General features: G+C 49.4%; 1 protein-coding gene across 7 annotated transcripts in view; it reads right to left on the bottom strand.

Moving 5' to 3' along the window:
• ARHGAP32 (Rho GTPase activating protein 32) overlaps window positions 1–12964 on the bottom strand; it is a 238310-nt gene that overhangs the window by 45221 nt on the left and 180125 nt on the right. Inside the window, exon 13 of one of the 7 annotated variants that reach the window (XM_077190059.1) lies at window positions 11440–11514. The exons of 5 other annotated variants lie outside the window; for them this stretch is intronic. In XM_077190059.1, the coding sequence (XP_077046174.1) occupies window positions 11440–11514 (75 nt within the window). Of the gene's footprint in view, window positions 1–3284; window positions 3428–11439; window positions 11515–12964 lie in introns of those variants that run through there. One more of the 7 variants, XM_077190057.1, reaches the window with a different exon arrangement.

The raw sequence follows: 12964 nt of genomic DNA, 5'->3' as shown, positions 1-12964 counted from the left end.
ACCACACCAAAAGATTTGAGATCTGACACCAAAATGTGCAACCCTATATTCCCACTGAAAAGGATGTGACACTGTTACCTGAGCGTATCTCTGATACACAATTTGCATGGTTTGAAAAGAAACCCGATTTCAGAATGACCCCAAAGGTTGTGATGTGTGGCCCATGAAAGGTGGTTTTAGTTAAAGGAATTTCTGGAACCTCAGCTGGGGCAGCAGCATTAAGGGTGAGGTCATGAACACCAACAACCAGCAACTTGTGCTGGGTAACTCTGCAGACACTTGCAGCTCAGGGAGAAATGGAAAAACATTGAAGAGGCAAGATGTCACTTTGGCATTAGGTGACACCAGAACAGGGCCACCTCTGCCAGAAGCTTCTCCAACTCACCAGGCATCACCAACAGGAACGTGATCCACAGAGAGACAGTGGTGGCAATGCCCCACACTTCCTGCTGGAGCTGACTGGAGCTGCTAGCTATCCATACAGGTGGAACTGCCCAATGGACAACCTCAACCTCCCTTTGGGACAATCTAAACCAAACATTTTTTCTCCTGGCTTCAGCAGCCATGGCCTCAGAGAAGACAAGAGCTGACTGTTCCAAACTTGCACTCACTTGAAGGCAAAGTGCCTTTGCTCTGCCTAGTTCAGAGCTCAGCTGTGCTCCATGCAGCTCCTTCCCTGATTTAAAAAGCCTCCCAACAGCCCTGTGGAACTGCAGCTCGGCTGAGCCTCGCCCACACAATTCCTGCAACTGGCAGCAGCACTGCAGGAGATCTTCCAAAAACCTGACAACAACCCAGGCTGACCCTGCATCACACCAAGCACTCTGGACACAGGCAGGCAGCCTGGAGCCTTCCCAGGCCATCCCAGCACGAGTGTGGCATCAGCCGGGCCGGGATCACCGCAGTGACGGTGGCACCGCGCTCCCTCAGCCCGCTCTGGTGGGAGGGGGCGAGCCATGGAAAAGGATCTGACAGGAATCAACAAACAACACAAGTGCAATAACGAGGAGCTTGGCAGATGGAGCCTAATCCCACAGCGAGAGGGTGTTTGCTCTTATGCAAGGCCTTGGGAAGGCATGGGGAAGGAACAAACCCTTTGGATTCCATGGGGAAGGGGCGTGAGCGATCCCTCTGGGAACAGGAGGGGGCCGGGTCAGGGCACACTGCCTCACTGCTCCTGATGCCATGGCACAGCCTTTGCCGTGGGTACAGACTGTCCTGAGGTACATGGTACTCCCAGTGTGACAGGCAACATCCCTGCTGCTCTCCCAGCCCCTTCCCGAAGGCGGCCTCTCTCATTTTCACTGCCTGAGGGCAAGTGTTTGCAGCCCAGACCAGTTCCAAACTGCAGTGACCTACCCTCCCCAGATCCATACTGCTCTGGTTCTTCTCCTGTTTACAGCCCTGACTTCCTAAACTGTTCATTCTTTCACTATTAACCCCTGAGATGATTCTGCCTTTGGAAGTTAAGTTTCCACTCACCTGGAGTAGAAACAAAAAGAATCCTGAAGACCATGACCACAATTTTCATTCACATTACAGTCACCTTATACAGCACAAGAAAGATACAATAGCTAAAAGAGGATAACAATTACATTTTCACATACATTCTCCTTACACAGCTAAAGAAGTGTAAAAAAACTTCACTGAAAGTGAAAACTGGACCTAAAAGTTTGGGGATTTGAGGTGAATTAAATCTGCTTTTCAAGACTTAGGAATGCAGACAATGTATTGTTTTGCCTGCTTTATATTCTTTTCCTTTCACTTCCCAGTGCAGGGCTTTGATTTCAAATGAGCCTCTTTTATCATGCCTGTGTGGTACCCAGAACAAAGGAGGCCGGGGAAGAGTGGAAAGGGAAGGCCTCCTGTCTTCTCTGTCACAAATAATCAGATCCTGCAGGGCATTTAGTCCTTAAAATGGGCTCTGGCTTTTAGGAGGTTTTCTGAACAAATATGAACAGACGAGCCATGGCTACTTGCAAAGTCTCTACTGTGATCACAGTAACGTCTCTCCCTGGGAATTTTATTTTCCAGAGTGTGCATTCCCTGCCGCAGGGCTCCAGCAAACAATGGGCTGGCAGTTTTAATAGGAAGCCCCTTTCTCCTGACCAACAGCATCAATAATATTAATGCTCAGGGATGTGCCAGTCTGGGAAGGGAGGGAAGACAAAAGGATAAAGTGATATGCAAAAATCTATTGAAATTTAAATTGTAGACATTCCCCTCTGTCAGCTGCCTCTTTGGGAGGGAGGTATAAATCTGAGAGGGAGGCACTGAACTCCAGCCCTGCAGCCCCAGGATCATGGCTGGGGTGGAGGGGGTTTGCACGCCGGAATTCCTTCTCTGCTGGGATCTGGGTGGGAATCCTCACACAAATCATCCCAGACATGAAAGAGGCTCCCTTTAACAGCTCTGGTTTGCTACACACCCATGACCCGAGAACAAATCCAATAAAACAATTTACAACTACGGACCCAGTGTGGAGCAAAGTGGAACAGAAACTCAAGGCAGAGATTAGTAAGAGGGAAACAAAAATAAAACAATTAACAAGGAGGGGGAGAGGGGTAAGTATGTAAATGTAATCGGTATTTGGTCACCAAGCCAGGGAAGCTGCCCAAGGGCATGGATCCCCAGGATCCTTTCCCACTGCAGAAGCACAGGTCTGTAACCAGCAGCCGGGGATGAGAGAGAAATTACTGACACCAGGTATATTTTCACCTGACTGAAAACATGATCACAGGCAGGGAGGCATCTGAGCACCCCGACGGCATCACACCCCTGCAGGACCAGCTCTGCTCCAGGCAGTGTCCTGGGCAGGACACCCCAGCACAGCCCAGCACCCCTGGGCCCAACCAGGGGGTGTTCAGTACCATCAAACTATGGAATGGTTTGGCTTTGAAGGGACTCTAAAGCCCATCCAGTGCCAACCCTGCCATGGGCAGGGACACCTTCCACTGTCCCAGGCTGCTCCAAGCCCCGTCCAACCCCTGGCCTTGGACACTGCCAGGGATCCAGGGGCAGCCACAGCTTCCCTGGGCACCCTGTGCCAAGGCCTGCCCACCCTCACAGGGAGGAATTTCTTCCCAATATCCAATGAAAAGTATGTACCAAGAGCCTCTTTCCCGAGGCACCATCACCACCGGGAAAGAAGAATCCTCATCCAAAGCCACTCATTCCCCACACAAACATTAAGTATCTGGCAAGTTACTAAGCAACAAGTGGCGCAGACACCTCGGCCCCCTCTCCGAGCCCCGGCCGGGTGCCCCGGGGTATCGCTGCCTCACCTGGCCCTGCTCCCGGCCGGGTCCCCGCGGCCGCTCCGCGCCGGGCTGGCTCGGCTCCGCCGGGATCCGCGGGATGCGCCGGGCGCTCGCAGCCTCTGCAGCTCGGCCAAGCCCCTCCCCGGCTCCTCCTCCGCAGGTGCCTCCTTCCTTCCTTCCCTCCTCCCTCCCTCCCTCCCTCCCCGGCTCTCGCAGCCGCCCCGGCGCTGCCCCCGGGCCGGCACCGCCGCGGGACCCTCGTGTCCCTCCTGCCGCCCCTCCCGGGGCCGGGCAAAGGGTGCTGGGTGGGCAAGGAGGGATGGAGAGCAGCACACAACTGCTCGTCTGTGGAAGGTCTAAAATATAAATGTAAAACAACACCAGGTATAAAAATCTAGAAGGGGGGTGCTGAGAAGATGAATCAGGCTGTGCTCGTTAGTGCCCAGCAACAGGACAAGAGGAACGGGCAGTTCCAGCTGAACGTGAGGGGAAATTTCCCTGTGCAGTCATCAAGCACAGAACAGATTGTCCAGAGAGGGTGTGGAGTGTCCCTCACTGGAGTTAATCCAGAACCATGGACACAATCCTGTGCCCTGCCTGTGCTACGGGATGGCCCTGCTGAGGGCCCTTCCAGCACGACCCATCCTGGGATTCTGCAAAGGTCTGACCTCTGCCTTTGCCCCACGTAACCAACGGCTGCTCCAGAACCTCCACCATGGGACGGGCCCGGTGCCATCCCCTCAGCCTGTGAGCTCCTCCAGGAAAACACACAGGCCAGGAAAGCTGCACTCACCTTTATCCACTTTCTCCTTCCTTGCTCCTCCATGCCACAAAAACTACAGAGGACACTGTGGTGAGAGCCACAGCCCAGTCCCACCAGGACTGCGGGGCTCAGGGGCACATCGGTGCCACCATCCCTGTCCCTCAGTCACTGCTCCTGCTGCAAATCCCTGAGGCCACACTGAAGATCTGTCTCAGCATGTGCAGAAGGAAGGAAGGAAGGGAGACACACCGGGCAGGCCTGAGTGCTCTGGGGGAAGCACGTCCCAGCTTGCAGATGTGACACAGGCTGGGCCCCACAGCCCAGGGACCTCACCTCACACCAGTGTCCCTGATAATGTAATCACAGGAGCAGTGTCCCCTCCCAGTCCTAAGGGCTAGTTGGCATTGAGCTGAATCAGTGATCAGATCACTGAAAACAAACCCAATTAAAAACTCTCCGGGAGTTCTGCTGTTTGAAAGCAAAGCCAAATGATGGGATCATTTCCCAGTGACCCAGTTGCAGCCGGGCTCCAGCCCAGGACAGAGCACAGAGACCCTGGGACTTGACCTGACTCCAGCACTGCCTTCCCTGCCCAGCTTCAGCCAGCACTTGGAGCCAGGAGGGCAGGAAGCCTCAGCCAAGCTTTCTCCTAATGCCAGTGTGGTTTGTGGGATTAGTTCTGCCATTGTGCTGTTTGACCTTGAGCTCCCCCATGAACACCAGTTCATCAATCCCAGTAATTGCTGTCACCCACTTTAAAATGTGGGCTTGCCAGCTAAAGGTGAGCAACCTCAGGATCAGAAGGATTAGGGAGGAATTTGCCTCTCTATCTGGAGATATCTTGATGAGCAGGAGGGGAAAACTCATTTCTTTGGGTGCTCATGCTTTCTCCTCTGTGCTATTTTCAAAATCGTTTGCTGACTCACATCTCCCAGTGATCCTGTTCTCCAGGTTCTCTGTACACTTGGTATTCACTGCTGGACTTGTTTGGCCTGGACAATGAGCACACTATCAAACCAGGTTTACCTCAGCAGCCAAGCACGACCCCTAAATCCACTTCTCTCTGAATAATTCCAAGTGCAAACCCTTTTCCCTGGTACCAACTCACCATTTTGAGAACATTCTTCCTACCAAATCCATTGATTAAAGCTGGGAAAATCCCAACACAGATTAATACAGCAGAAGCAATGCTATTCCAAATTAACATGCAAAATGGACATACAATTCCAACAGCATCTGGGACTTCAGAGCAGTAATGCTGAGCTGCCCAAAGCTGCCAGGATGTGTTGTATGCTCCCCATGGAAGTTTTTTTCTTTTTACTGTAGGCCAGGCTTGGCAAGGAAGACTCCTTCAAGGCTGGTGACCCCCCATTCACACACTTTGCTGGTGCCCAGTTTCAAACTAAGGCCAGGAGTTGCCCAATCCTGTTTTTGCTAATCAGAGTAGGAATGTAACAGCTGCATCCTCAATAACACAGAGCTGCCTCAGCTTCAGGCTTGGGTTTTACCTTTCAAATTACTGCTCTGAGGAGGTATTTTACTACCTGGTGTACAATGACACACCTTTCCCCCATCTGCACTTTGTTTCCTGTAAAGGAAAATCTTTAATCCTTCTTAGAAACTGCCTTTCTTTTCGGAATGAAACCTGAGTGACCAAGATGTGACTCCTCTGCACCTGGGACCTTCTGCACCTGCACAGGGGTCTCTGCTCTCCACTGCACTGAACAGCACTGCAATGTCTTTTGCTGTTTCTGAATGTTTGATTGAAAATAATAAAATAATCACATGAGTCTCATTTTCTGTTCTAATTTTTTTTGCCAGACAGTTTTAAGCATTTTTTTTAAATTAAGCAAGCGAAAGAGATGCATTCTCCACTCCTGAGGAGTTTGTCTGCTTGCCATGGAGCAGAGGAAGCAGATAATGAGTATCTTTTAAACCCAGCTAAGAAGCCCAAGCACTTGAAACCACAGAAGAAAGGGTCTATCCGTGTGCCTGTCACAAATTGAATCCTGAAATTCACCCTATGCTCCAAAAGTTATTTCAGACAGACGAACTGGGAAGGCAAAGCAACCCAGAGAATGTTATTAGTGCAGCTTGTAGCTTCTTCTGCTTTCTGGTTTTGCAAATGTAACTACTGAAGGAGGTTCAAGCCATCATTAGGAGTTAGACAGTCAGGACTTTCCAATGCTGCTTCATCCTCAGCGGATTTGTCCTGCAGTCAGCTGCTCCCAACACACACACACACACACACCCACACACACACACACCCCACAAATAAATAACAGCCCCTTTAAAAATAAGGGTGTTGCTGAGAAATTATAGATGAAAGCACAGTGGGGAGTTAAAAAAAACAAACAATAGAACAGCACATCATGACATGGAATGCCTTAAAATTATTAGATTTGATTCAGAGCTGTCAGCAACCAGGTTTGACATGCAGGTATCTCATGTCACAGAGTATGGAATCATCAAATCCCAGAATGGGTTGGAAGGGACCCTAAAGTTCATTCAGTCCCACCCCTGCCATGGCAGGGACACCTTCCACAGTCCCAGGCTGCTCCAAGCCCTGTCCAACCTGGCCTTGGACACTTCCAGAGAGCCACAGCTCTCTCATGTGGTGACTGAGGCTTTGGTGGATGGAGCCATGGTCTGCCATGCCTTGCAACAAAAATATTCCAACTACTCCATTTACGAAGTCTCTGTGCACAGAGGGGTGGTGGTGCAGCTGCTCAGCCTTTGTGAGCTTCCCAGGACCAGTTTTAATGGGAGAGTTGAGCTATGCACTGGCACAACCCTTGATAAATCCACAGGCCAGGAAGAGATCAGAGCTTTGTGCCATCGTTTATGGTTAAAACTGCCTGAAGTATTTTCAAGCCACAGTCTGGCTCCCACACTAATTTACAGAATTATTCAGGAGAAAAGAAGAGGAAAAGCAGAGCAGAAAAAACTGCCTCTTGACATTATTTCAGAGCTTTTAGCATAACTGCAGAGTTTTGCTAAGCCAACTATGACTACAGTTAAGTCCCATTTTGACAGAGCTTGTGAGAAAGGAAAAAACCAACTTGTTTAAAAATAACAGCCCCCCCCAACCTGAGTAAGTGGAGAGCAGGCAGAGTGAGAAAGCAGCACAGAACAAGTGAAAAGGGAAGTGGCCTTATTAAAGCACATTGGTGCCTCCAACACCCTGCACTCGGCCAAGCTTCACTGCTCTGCTTCACAGTACTCAGCCTATTCTGGGGGATCCAGCCTCTCAAACACCAGGAATATTTTCATAACAAACATCAGCACAGATCTTTCTTACCTGCACAGAACACAGATGAATGTCATTATTCATGAACTGATGTGCACGGACTGTGCACAGATTCACACACCATGCTTGTTCCTTTCCTTTTCCAATTAAAATTCCCCAGGAAACATGGTCAAGGCTCACCACAAAATTATCTGTCAAAGTGTGAGATGCCTGAAGCTGCTGTTTATGGGCTTAGCTTCTTTCCAAAGCCTCAGTGACCACACTCAAGGACAAACTGCCTGATAGGGAACACAGGAATGAATCTGGCTCTTCCCTCTACCTTCGTTCCAGGCATTTCCCTGTGCCTGGAGGCTGATTTCCAGCATTGTAATTACACCAGTAGTGCCTCCCAGTGGGGATGTAGGATATGCTGGCATGAGCAGAGGATGCTCCTCAATTGGCAGAGCTCTGCTGCTCCCCTTGCTCCTCTCCAAGCTGCTAAAGGGCTCCTAAGCCAGGAGCCTGGACCCTGGCAGGGGGTTGGGGTGGGCAGGGATGGGGTTTTTTGTGCCAGCTCTGTGTGAGATCTTTTCCATACTTCCAGGAGACTCAGCTATGCCAGGGAAAAACCTGAATGCAAATTTGGGGGCTGGACACAGAGGCTCATTCACTGACACCTCCACCTTTGCCTCACTGGGATTGTTCAGAGAAGGCAGAAAGTCCCTGGAGCATCCCCAGGCTCAGCCTGCATCTAGTGGTCCCACAGGACAACACTGGTGTCCACCAACTGTCCTGGGACCACTGGCTTTGCACTCATGGCATTTTCTGAGGGGACACAGGATCCACTCCCTTGGGGCTGGGAGGGCTCCAGAAAGGCTTTCATAGAATAGAAAACTCTCTCTGAGTTCAGCTAAAAAAGAAAAGAAGATATGAGTGAAGCAGCAGGACCAAAGGGTACCTTCCTCCTGCTCCTGGGTCCCTGAGCCTGAGGGTCCCTTTTGTTTCAGTCCAGCTTGTCTCCAAAGGATGGATCTCCTGCCCTGCCCCAGCTTCCCCTGTGCCCTCCAGACATAACAGTCATCCCCAAATCCTGCTCTTCTACTCCAGGCTTTGAAATCCAAGCCTCTTGAAGAAAATGTCCACCAACTCACTCAGAATTTGCTGAGAACCACCCAGACAGTTTCCATAGCACCCAGGAAATGTCACAGAAACATGGATTTGTTCTCACTGCAAATACTGCATAAACATCATCTAAAACTCCTCAATGTGGGGGCATGGAACAGCCAGGGGTGCTCCTGAAGCACTGCCAGAGTGCACTCCTGGCTCTCACTGCCATTGTCAGAAACATCTGCACTGTTAAAGGATTAAAGGATTATGGAGAAAGGAGAAATACATTAACTCCCTAATGCTCTGCATCCTTAGGAACTTTGTGAAATACAATTCCTGCTCATCTCTCACTTAGGAGTTAGCCAAGGTTTAGAGATTTTGTTTAGGAAAAGTGCTTCAGATTTGCCACTGAAGGCAAAAGGCAAAAGCAAGTTACAAATAAAAACATGTCCCCATAGGCAGAGGGTGTAGAAAGAATATTTGACACTTTTTAACTCTAAAACCTGCTCCTTGTAAATCCACCAGCTGTCCCAGTTTGGTGGAGTACTCCCCAAACTGCAATCCCCTGCCATCCTGTGTGCCTGCAAGTCTTACCATGGGACACTGTGGAGAACCCTCAGGTGGATTTCCATGCAGGTCTAGAGGAACATCCAAGCCCTGGCCCCTTGCAAAAGGGAAATGGGACAGTTAGAAGATCATTCACAGCTTCAGCCCACAACTGGGAATGCCAAGAGCATCCTGGGCCCTGTGGGGAAAGGGAGTGCAGCAGCAGCCCCAGATCCAGAGCCCTGCTGGTGGCTTCTCCCAAACTACTGCTGGAGCAGCAGAACAACACAGGGGTGCTGCCTGGCTGGCTGAAGCACAGCAGGACTTTCTCCAAATCCAGTCCCCCAGAGAGGGCTGTGAGCAACTCCTCATGCCAGGCAGGACTGAGCTGCTGCTGCTGCTGCTTTTGGGATACTCCTCCATCCGACTCCTGCCTGCCCAGGGAACACTGAATTTTTGCCATGTCTGTTCCCAGCACACAGGCTCAGGAAGCTGTTCTCTCCAACTCCTACTTTTCCAGCAGGATCTCAGATTTTATGGTGCAAATTTCATAGAGGACCAGATGAATCCTGTATTTAGCAGCACTTCCACAGATCAGCCCACAGCTCTCATCCCTTTCTGCCAAAAAATGGGAAGGAACAAAAGACGAATGACTTAAAACAAGGGAAGGATGGCAAAGAGAAAGAGAAATTAAATTAAAAACTCAGAAAAATGCTGCTGCAGTTCTGATCTGCAGTACAGACCTAAAAGTTAAAGACCTAAAAGGACTAAACAGTCTTATAGTCCAGAGCAGAGCCTGCTATAAATCCCCTTCTCCTGAAATCAGGTAATTACTGGAGCAATTCAGGGTAAATAAGCACTTTCCAGAGCTCACTGCACTGAAATCCAGCAAAACAACACAATTATTGAAGGTGAAGATGGACATTCCTAATGTATCCAAGATCCACACTACTAGCAAAATAATATTTTTTTAAAGCAAGCTTTCAGCACTTCTGATGGGAGTGAAATAAAGCCCTAAATCCTAGTTTAAAAATAAATCCTCCTCTGATGACTGGAGAAGGAACAATGGGCATCCAGACAAGGACTGCAGCAGAAGCAGAGCTTTACACCTAAACCACAAGAAGAATTTCAATCAGTTCAAATACAATTAGAAGAGAGGCCTGGCACTTACCAAGCACTTCAGTCACCGAATTGCACCAACACTGGCTCCTTCATAAACTGAAATGTTCTATCAGTGCTGTTGGGTGTCAGGAAAGGTTCCTCCTCTGCCCAGAATGGTCACAGCCCCGAGGCTGCCAGAGCTCCAGGAGTGTTTGGAGAACACTCTCAGGCACAAGGTGGGATTGCTGGGGTGTCTGTGCAGGGCCAGGAGTGGAACTGGATGATCCTTGTGAGTCCAGCTCAGGGGATTCCATGATTCCATGGTTTTGTGGAGAGCAGGACTGAAATGAGCTTTGACTGGCTGTATTTATCAGCATTGCTTTGATATCAAATATCCAATAATAACCTGTTCACCCTGGGATGACCTCTAGGAAGGTACAGTTCAACCCCAATCCCAAGGGACTGGGTGAAACAGAGGGACACGGGACAACGTTGTCTGAAGCCTGGGCAAGAACTCTGCCATTGGCCTTGGTGCCAAGCCCTGCCTAGAAATGAAGCTCCCACACATTGCTGCTCTGCTCTCCCAAAATCCCACCTACAGTCTATTTCCAAGCACTTATGAGATCCAGGGAAACAGAAGTCCAGGTATGACTTAACACAACAAGCAAATAAATGGGAATGTCTGTTGTCAAATACCTTTCAATAACTGAGGATCAAATGTTTAATTACATAAAATGTACCAGGGACACATCTCAGCTCCTCAGTTCCACTGGAACACTTTAATTTCACCTAGTGCCAGTTCTGCCAAGAGACAGCCACGTTGTCATGGCAATGACAACACAACACAGTTGTTTTCTGCTCTCACAGTGCACTGGGCACACAGGAGGGTTGTTTCCATTGCCATAAAACTATATATTTAACCACATTTCTTCCCTCTCTTATTTAAGCAAGGTCTTCCCTCCAGACCATGGTCACAGAGGGTTTGGCAAACTCTTCGGATAGTGAGGGAGGCACAATTGAAAGCCTGGGAAAAAGAAGAACACTTTATATTTAGAAATGCAGCAGTTGGGGGAGAAAAGAAGCTGATTTCTGATACACAGATTAACACCCACATGGCAGCTGATACTGCAGAGTGTGCACAAGGCAAGGCCCAGGTGTGCTGAGCAGCACCTTAAGATCTGGATTCACTCACTGGGTCTGGAGAGCACATGCAGAAAATCTGCCCCTCAGAAGGTGGTTCTCAGAACCAGGCACTGGCTCTTCTACCCAACAGTTTTTAATATAAAAAGAAATTAATAAATCTCTATTTCACTACTTATGACACTACAGCTAGGTTCTGCCAGCAAGCCTAGGGGTTAGTGAGTGGTTATTGCTACCACATACAGGGTTAGAGGTGGTTAGGACAGAGAGTGATGGCACAGAACAGGCTCTACCTGAGCTCAGGTGGGACTGGTTCAGAGCCTCGGTAACAAATGCAGAGCCTGGCTTTACACTATCCATCTCCAAATCTGATAATCAGGGGAGGGGGCACAGGGACAGACAGAAGGCAAGAGAGAGGACAAGGTTAAAAATCTCCTAGAGGGGACTGCAGGAGACCAACAATTCAGCGTGGAGAGACAGCAGTTAGAGAGACAGAGCTGGAGAAATCCAGAGTTCAGTGCTGGGCATGCAGAGCTGAGCTTCTCTGGGCTGTTCTAGGCCTGAATTGTTCCTGCCCATCAATGTCTGTGTGCAAGCAGGAGCAGACATTGTGAGGGAGTTGATCCACTGAACTCACAGAGTGAACAGCAAAAACCATGGGCAGAGCTGAACTAAGCTGAGTGAACACCCAAATCCCTGGAAAACTGAGCTGGGGATGAAGTGGGTGGTGCTGGGGCCTGAACAACTGGGCTTGGAGCTGGCTCAGCAGTGAGCACAGTGTGTGCAGGCCAATTGCAATTCCAGTCCCTGCCCAAGGCAGCAGGTGGAACCAGATGATCTTTAGGCTCCCTTCCAACCCATACCAGTCTGGGATTCTGAGATGCTGTGCACAGTCCACCCTAAGCAGAGTTTTCACTGTTAAAGAGTACTAAAAATTATATAAAATATATGTCAGTTTATGTTGGCAAAAGCTGGAGGAGAAATCAGTGATTTTTAACACAGCACAGCTTGCAGAGGAACAGCCTTTGCTGTGGCTGGGAGACCGAAGATTTTGGGCCTGTGGTCAGGGGCACTTTGTCCCAGTTACAAAACCCTCTCCAGCCCCTGCCTCCCTGTCCAGAGCTCAGCTCGTTTATATGAGCCCAAAAAAGAACTTCAGTGCCTAAATGAGCCCAGAAAGGAACTTCCCCCTTGCCCCAGCAAAACCTGAACAGGACCTCAAATCCCCCATACCTAAAAACCACAAGTATTTCTAAATTCCTGGTAGTGGAAGCCATGATCTGTGGCACACAGAAATAATATAAAACAGCCCCAGAGCCCAGGAGTGCTCATCCAGGGGAGGATGTGGTTCCCCAGCTCTCCAGTGGTGCTCACAGAGCAGCCACAGCCAAGTTTATCATCTCTGTGGCAATTCTGTGACTCACAGAGGGACAGGGCTGTCACAAGGAATTAATTTCACAGGAAAAACAAGCAGAACCACTAATGAGCCTCATAGCTTTGAGCAGAAATATTAGAGCTGCTCTGTTGTCAGAAGCTTCCTTCTCACAGCTGAGAGAGGAGGGGGACTCAACACTGACCACTGGCATTAAATAACCAGAAATGTGGCCATTCCTTTTTCTTGTGTTAAAAACCTAATAAAAAAGTCTGCCTGAAAAAATAGACAGGCTAAAGCCTCCCTGTGTTCTCTGAATTTAACTGCTGCTGATCCTTGGCAGGAACTGCATCTCTGAAGGGCTCGGGGATCCAAGGAACTTGACTGTACAAATGGAAAAACATGAAGAAAAATCTTTTCTCCATATTTGTGTGCCCAAAGGGAAC

Source organism: Agelaius phoeniceus, chromosome 23 (genome assembly GCF_051311805.1).
Source record: "Agelaius phoeniceus isolate bAgePho1 chromosome 23, bAgePho1.hap1, whole genome shotgun sequence".
Taxonomy (NCBI): Eukaryota; Metazoa; Chordata; class Aves; order Passeriformes; family Icteridae; genus Agelaius; species Agelaius phoeniceus.
This window is presented reverse-complemented; position numbering and strand designations above follow the sequence as displayed.